This window comes from Haliotis cracherodii, unplaced genomic scaffold (assembly GCF_022045235.1).
Source record: "Haliotis cracherodii isolate W230 unplaced genomic scaffold, xgHalCrac1.p SCAF_11, whole genome shotgun sequence".
NCBI classification, from domain to species: Eukaryota; Metazoa; Mollusca; class Gastropoda; order Lepetellida; family Haliotidae; genus Haliotis; species Haliotis cracherodii.
This window is the reverse complement of record NW_027266266.1, coordinates 14,973,151-14,980,482: the sequence shown is the minus strand read 5'-3', so window position 1 is coordinate 14,980,482 and position 7,332 is coordinate 14,973,151. Positions and strand designations below refer to the sequence as shown.

Genomic DNA, 7,332 nt, shown 5'->3' with positions numbered 1-7,332 from the left:
TTGTTTGATCCAGGTTACATGATTCCAGGCCTCAGGAAAAGCTTTCCAAACGGTTTTTTTTTGTAGACGTGTGGAAAACATTTCCAAATTTGACGCATTAGTGACAAAATGATGTCCGATGCTATTCCCTACTGACTTGGACCAGTTTTCGTGGGTGAACAATATTCTTGATCGAGCCTGATGACTCGCTCTATTTAGTCACGGTTCACTAAAACCATACGTTGGTTGCTGTAGACGTTTTATAATCCCCATGGGGGCTTCAGCATGAATTCGGACCGCCTTCGTGGTCTAGTGGTAGAGCGTCCGCCCCGAGAGCGGAAGGTCCGGGGTTCGATCCCCAAAAGACGTTAAAACATGGTACTTGTTGTTACCCTGTCTGGCGCTCGGCATTAAGGGGCTAAAACAAGGACTGGTCGGCTCGGAGTCAGGATACTGTGTCTGAGTAGGGTATGTTAAACTGCGGCATGGTATCTCAGTGAGCTAGCACTATATAAAATCGGCATCAGTCCAAACAAGTACAAGCAGCCACACAAACACACACACATACTTGCACGTCGCTATATAAGTGCAATAATCTTGGACGCGACGTTAAACCCCATTTCACCTCACCTCAGCATGAATTCGCAATCTCGGCTTGAATTCTCAATTCGTGGCGAGATGATAAATGGGGTTGAGGTGTTCCGACCGGGTGTGAGCTGCAGATAAGATGGATTGATATATACATATCCCACCCAGTACATTTATTGCCTTTTCAAAGAGAGGACTCGTTATCTCACTAGAACGGAACTTCAACCTGTGTATGTTGTTAAGGAACGCTATCGCTTATTTGGAGAGTACTCAAGTACCTGACTTTCTATGGAGGTCAGTGTGTTAGTGTGTAGGCCATTGTTTCACAGGCAATGTTTTTGACTGATACCATAATACTGTATACAATAACATTAAAATACAGCTTTACGTCACTCTATTGTATCAACATTAGCTTATCTGTAACAGATTGATAGTTAACAGACCTACTTTCTGCAATTCAAATTTATGCTCATGCATTAATTCTAAGCACTTGCTTTATGAATGTACTGGCTTCATACAGCGATCATATCACACCAAATACACTTGCAGTACCAATATTACACGCTCATTTAAATGCAGGCGCCGCAATTCGCTGTGCAGAGTTGCGTCCCTTGGGCACGCCAGAAACCTATAATTGTGGGTTCGAATCCCGGTTCACCCCGATTATGTTTCTAGGTTTGTCAGCACCATACCCGTGCTCGTGGGTTTCACCGAAGAGGTAAACGTCTGAGACCTGCATCATTTCATTTCATCATTTCCTCCCACATAAAGCTGACACGCCGCGATATACATGTAACTGGAATTCTGTTAAAAGCAGCGTTAACCCAACTCACTCACTCACTTACACATTTTAATGCAGCACGAATATGGAAACCCAAAGTTTCCCATGTACTTCAAATATCCTGCATGAAATTTCCGTGCAGCATGTTTACTCCATAAACGCAAATGCACGCCATTTCTTACAAATATTAACGTCAACAATAATCATTACACAGAATGCTTATTTAATCAGTGACACGCAAAGTACTGTGGACAATACGAAATCAATGACATCAATCAGCGCAATAATGCGTCACCAGCCACGCCCATTCTATAATCATCCTGCCAGGTAATAGTAGTCTACTCGTGGGGGTGGCCTGTTTTTCTTTCGGTTTAGGGACACAAGAACGAAAATCGTTTGGCTACCAAATCAAATGGCTTGGAATCACTTCGGGGACCTATTCTAAACAGGATTCCCCACGGGGTGGCAAGATTACCTAGGCTGTATAAAATGTATACCTTTCTAAAGGAAGAGAATATATGGATGTCAACTTCTTTATTGCTGAGTATCTGCTTACCTGAAGAAGGAGTAAGCATATACTCCGAAACGTTGTGCTCCTCATAATAAAGAAGTTATTCTAAATGCCTTTTAGAGACCTTATACCTTTCTTGCATAATAAACACGCACACACATATAAAACTATGTAATGTAAAGACATGTGATAGACGCTTAGTATTATCTAACGCACAAGGATATATATACGATCAGACCATTTATAGTTTTAAGGATTGACTGCATATTTTTCGGTTCACGGGGATATGAATACTACGCTGATTCATACAGTTTGCACATCAGTTTCTTGATTCGTGCATCAATGACCCCCCCCACCCCCCTTAAAACCCCCCAGAAAAAACAAGGTCAATTCTAAAAATCAATTAATTTATTCGACAACGAAAACATGTGTTATAAACAATAGTATAATCAATAACAATTAAATAAATCAAAGAGGACACATATGTGGAAGTTGATAAACATTCCAGGCATTGGAAAACATACTGTATCGTGACATGAATCAGGTGATTGTTTAATATATGCACAAAACTTGACACGCCCACATAGTATCCAATCAACGGAGAGTAACATCAAACAAATTCATGTGACCTGTCAATCAAGGCAAGAGGCGAGAAGAAGAACTGCAGCTGTTACGAATCAGAATGAAAAGGTCAGGGAGAAGGCGGCTCTTTCAAATAGCACGGTCAGTATCCGCCTGTTTCCAACATTAGTTTGCTGAGAAATGAAAATCTTTGGAACTCAGATGAGGCGATGCCGGTATTTGTGAAGTGTGTGCGTTAGACGGTGGTATTTCGTGGTTTATGGTATGTTTGAAACCGAAAATGGAACTAAACAGTTTCTAGGACTGGTAACCTCATGATGATACAGGCGAGCAGAAAGGGTCCCTCGACTGAAATTCGGATTCCCCTATATTCCGTAGCGATGAACGTAGTCCGCCTCGGAAGGCGTGGCTTAATTGTTGACATTCATTGGGAAATGAATGCAATAACACGTGACCAATTCAGCTAATCATGACGCTGGAATTACAATAAAGAAAAGGACAAATAATATTATGTGCTACATTTGAAATTTATCCTTTCCTTAACCTTGGGTTGTTGATTTGTATATTTTCACAAAGTCACCTTGTTTTTTGTGAGAACTTAGAAAAGTGACATTCTCATTTGCGGTGTCTCCAGGATGCGTGGTGTCTCGGGAAAGCGAGGCTCGTGTTTGTCTCGCATACAGCACTTCCGCTCCTGTATATCCCAGAATACCAAACACAACCGCTCCGAGACACACATAGAGCTTTGTGCGCACGCACAGCACACCTCCGTAGGCGAAAGTAATGGTGTAACCGATGGCGTTCCACGTGTGATAGTTGGCGAAGGCTGATGGTTTCTTCTCAGGGAATAGCATGCCGACGAGAGCTGAATCAGATAGTGAGTGTAGGTCTTTTATAATGCCGCTTTGAACAATATTTCAGTTGTATAACGTTTACAACTTTGTACCTACAAATCCTTACGATTCACAATTCGGTATTCTCATTAACAGTAATGCTGAAAGAACATATTCGTTATACCCGAGTTCGTTTTATCAGGAGCTACTTTTCACAAAATGATTTAAATTTCGAAAATGCGGTATACTTACAGTTAAACTGGGCATGGAATATTCCGACCGCTACTCCCCATATTATCGGAATGGCGAAGAAAGGTGCAATGTTGTCGCTTTGTGGTTTCCATAGAAGCAACGTCAGGACCATTGATATGTTACACGTGAAAGCAATGGCAAACAACCCATATCGTCCAGTGTACTTCGCTATTTGACTGGATACGATCGCAATAACTGAAGTGATAGCACCGTGCGCAGCCATGATGAAGCCAACCATCGAGACACCAAGAGAACAACTGATGAAGGCCTACAAAAAAGAGACATGTGGACACTGAGTTAATATTTAGTGCTAAACAAACTCAAGAAATATAACGATATGGCAATCTACCCAGTGGATCTGGCCAATCCGCACAGTCGATAAAGTGTTGTCGTAGGCCAGTGGGATGTGTGTTCGCTTGCTGCCGATCAACTGTACATTCTACAGTTGTAGGTAAATGAGCAATACCACTACAGCCCAGAAATGGGCTTCACGCATTGTACCCATGTGGGAAATCGAAGCAGACACCTTGGCGTGACGAGCGAACGCTTTAACCACTAGGCTACCCAACGTCTCCAGTTGGAGGTGAGACCCGTAAAGGTCCGGGATGGAATAGGTCTTCAGGAATCCATTCTTGACGTAAAAGGCGACTATGCTTGTCGTAAGAGGCGACTAACGGGATCGGGTGGTCAGGTTCGCTGACTTGGTTGATGCATGTCATCGTATCCCAATTGCGTGGATCGATGCTCATGATGTGAATTACTGGCTTATCTCGTCCAGACTCGATTATTTACAGACCGCCGCCATATAGCTGGAATATTGATGAGTGCGGCGTTAAACAACAAATAAACAAACAAACAAAGTTGTATGTGACATGGAAAGGGGTTTCATGTTGTGTACAAGAATAGTGCACTTATATTACGACGTGTGCATGCGTGCGTGCGTGGGTGCGCCTGTACTGGTCCGGACTAAGGCCGGTTTTATAATGCCGAAGTATTAATGAATACTCAATTCAGACTCCGTGCCGATCAGTCCTTGGCAGCGGCAGGCTGGGTAACAACAATTGCCATCTTCTGTCGTCTTTTGATATGGCACGGCCGGGTATCGAGCCCCCGACCTTCCGCTCTATCCACTAGGACACGGAGGCGGCCCAACAGTTGTATGGCGATTCTAGGTGTATACAACTGACAAGCACAGTCGAGCATGATTCCCACGAACACCTTGACACACAGTCCCCTGCTCAGTGGAAATGGATTCGTCCATTGCACCCGGAATGAGCAATTCTCTCCAAAAAAGTGTTTCTTAATTTTTTTTAGCAGGAACAATGAAATACATTGAAACCTCCTTATTTCAAAGTGCTCGGGACTCTTTCATGAAATATGCACAAAAAACCTAGTTGAAATACATTTGTGATCAGTTTTAAGTGATAAAGGCACAGTATGGGATACATTGTTTATTCTTACCTTTGTAAAATCGGCGAATAAAATGCCTTGACTCATGGCACAGGACAGGAAGAATGGGACTAAACAGAGGAGTTTTGGGTCAGACAGAGCTGTACACCATGACACGAGTGTCTTCCCCAACCCTGGCTGTTCCGTACTCTCCCCCGGTATGGAGACCTCTGCGTGTGTGTTATGAAGAGGCGGCAGAAGAAACACCGTGAGAGCCAACCCGACAACATCACACACAAGGAAGACCCCGAGCAGAATGTACACTATTTGCTGTTCTGGCTCAGCTATCTCCGTACCGTTACCGGCAGTTGGGCAGTTGTCAGCTCCACACCATCGTGTTACATTAGTGTCCGTGTAGGAACCTTGCTTGAGAACAAGAGAAGAGATCAGGTTGCCTGTTATTTGAGTAGATTCGTAACACATGAAGAAGACACCGTTCAATTTGGACAAGATGCTGTGAAGTTTCTGTCCAGTTGTTTTGGCAATGCGTTCCCCGTTGGTGGTGATGTATAGTCCTTGGGCTGTCCACATAGGTCCCGCTATAGCCCCGAGCAAGATGGATGCAGGGATGAGGGTGGCCCATGTTGGGTAGAAGTTGCTGGCTGTGTATACACTGTGACATACCCACGCTATCACAAGGGTCCACTTGGGTCCCACCAGACGTATAAAGGGCGGCGTCAGAATGCCGGATAGGATGATTGTTCCGTACAGACAGGCTAGCGACACCACCCCCAGTCCCTGCTCCTGGTTCAGACTGCTCTGTAGACTCTGTAGGGCCAGATAGGCGGTGTACGCTGACATGAACGATGCCGAAACCACCAACGTCTCTCGCCATGACGACCAGATCCCAGAAGGTGCCTCGTGTGCTGGCCCGCCATTTTGATCAACAAGGAGTGACCCTTTCGGAAGCATTGTGAGTCTGTGTCAGGTCACTGGTGTACAACAGCTGCAGCTCAAACAGACAATACGTAAATCAAACAAACGTCGTATATATACCATTATAAAGATGGGGTCAATACATGCAGTGCATAAAATCTTATATATTCTTACTACAGCATTATACTACATTAAATATGTCTGTTTGTTTCAGATATATGTATGCATGAGGCCCATGTACTTATCTGTATAATGTGGTACAGTAACAGGATGTTGCATTATTTAATATGGATGTTTTTTTCTCTGTCCTCCATGTAAGTTTGATATGCATACATTTCATATCATAGCTGTGTGCTGTATCCATAGCATCTTCTGTTTCACGATTGATAACAAAAATGACGAATCAAATGTTAACCATCTCCTCATTGTTCATCTTTAACTTAAACAGACTAGATCTAAATCGTATAAAAATATTTCTCAGTTATAAATGTAAAATATTTCAGGCTCATATACACTCTTCAATTCTTTATAAAAGAGACAAAATTGTCCCCATTATCATAAGGAATCTCCGCAAGAGTCATTTATACGATTCCAATAAGAACGAGTTTATGGATGACTAGCAAATATCATAGGCGAAAAGGCAAGCGTATCCTGTCCGATCGGTGGCACCCATCACAAACACATGCAAAGACAAGTCATTTATTCACATAAATAACAAGGTAACATATAGTGCACGTCAAATAGGGAATTGTATCAGACATCAGTTTTGTCACTAATACTCCAAAGTGTACTGATGAAGAACACAATGATTATGGCTACATTCTAAGAAAGGCATATTTCTCTCCAAAAGCATGCTCGAACAGCATGGGAGTATTAAAAGAATAATGGTTATTAACAACATTGTTATTGGTATGGAACAATATCAGCTCTCGTTTTGTTTAGTAATTAATAAATGATCTTTTAATATTGATAGAATAAATTAGATAACTACTATTGTTAGAGGCTGTACCTCGAAGGGTGTTGAAGTAGTGTAAAAGGATTGTCTCCCGGACATGGTACGTAAGTCCATGTCATTCACAGTATATTGATTACTGCCACGGTTTTTTAATCAGAATATGTGTTTTTTTATTTTGGCTAAATTGTCAATTATCGCCAACACCTATCAGTGCTAATTACTGTAAAGTGTTGGCTTCCATTGTCTATTGCTAATCACCTATCAGCGCCAATCATCTGTTGGCTTCCCTTGTTAGTTTCTACCCTTTGTTAATTTCCACCTTTTGTTATCTTATTGATTTTGTTGTCCTTGCATGTACATATATACATGTATGCTCTCTGCCTCATGGCATTCATTCACCTGATGAAGGAGTAAGCATATACTCCGAAACGTTTTGTTCCTCATAATAAAGAAGTTGACATCCATAAATTCTCTTCCTTACCTGAAGGGACGATGTAAATCCTGCTTGGGTTCATGCCGGAAGCTT

The 7,332-nt window shown here is 42.4% G+C and overlaps 1 protein-coding gene across 1 annotated transcript; it reads right to left on the bottom strand.

The window, feature by feature from the left end:
* Positions 1-2,357: 2,357 nt before the first annotated feature.
* On the bottom strand, positions 2,358-5,887 carry LOC139455437 (protein unc-93 homolog A-like). Its single transcript, XM_071236989.1, has 3 exons — positions 4,988-5,887; positions 3,527-3,794; positions 2,358-3,306 (listed from the first exon to the last, which is right to left on the bottom strand). Exons 1-3 carry the CDS (start codon positions 5,885-5,887, stop codon positions 2,981-2,983), a joined length of 1,494 nt encoding a protein of 497 aa, XP_071093090.1. The 3' UTR covers positions 2,358-2,980.
* Between the last annotated feature and the right edge of the window lie 1,445 nt (positions 5,888-7,332).

Excerpts from the sequence above, each read along its gene's own strand:
- LOC139455437 (XM_071236989.1), bottom strand. The coding sequence starts at position 5,887 with ATGCTTCCGAAAGGGTCACTCCTTGTTGATCAAAATGGCGGGCCAGCA. Across the intron at positions 3,795-4,987 it reads TATTCGCCGATTTTACAAAG|GCCTTCATCAGTTGTTCTCT; the intron begins GTAAGAATAAAC and ends TCTTTTTTGTAG. Across the intron at positions 3,307-3,526 it reads ATTCCATGCCCAGTTTAACT|CTCTCGTCGGCATGCTATTC; the intron begins GTAAGTATACCG and ends TATCTGATTCAG.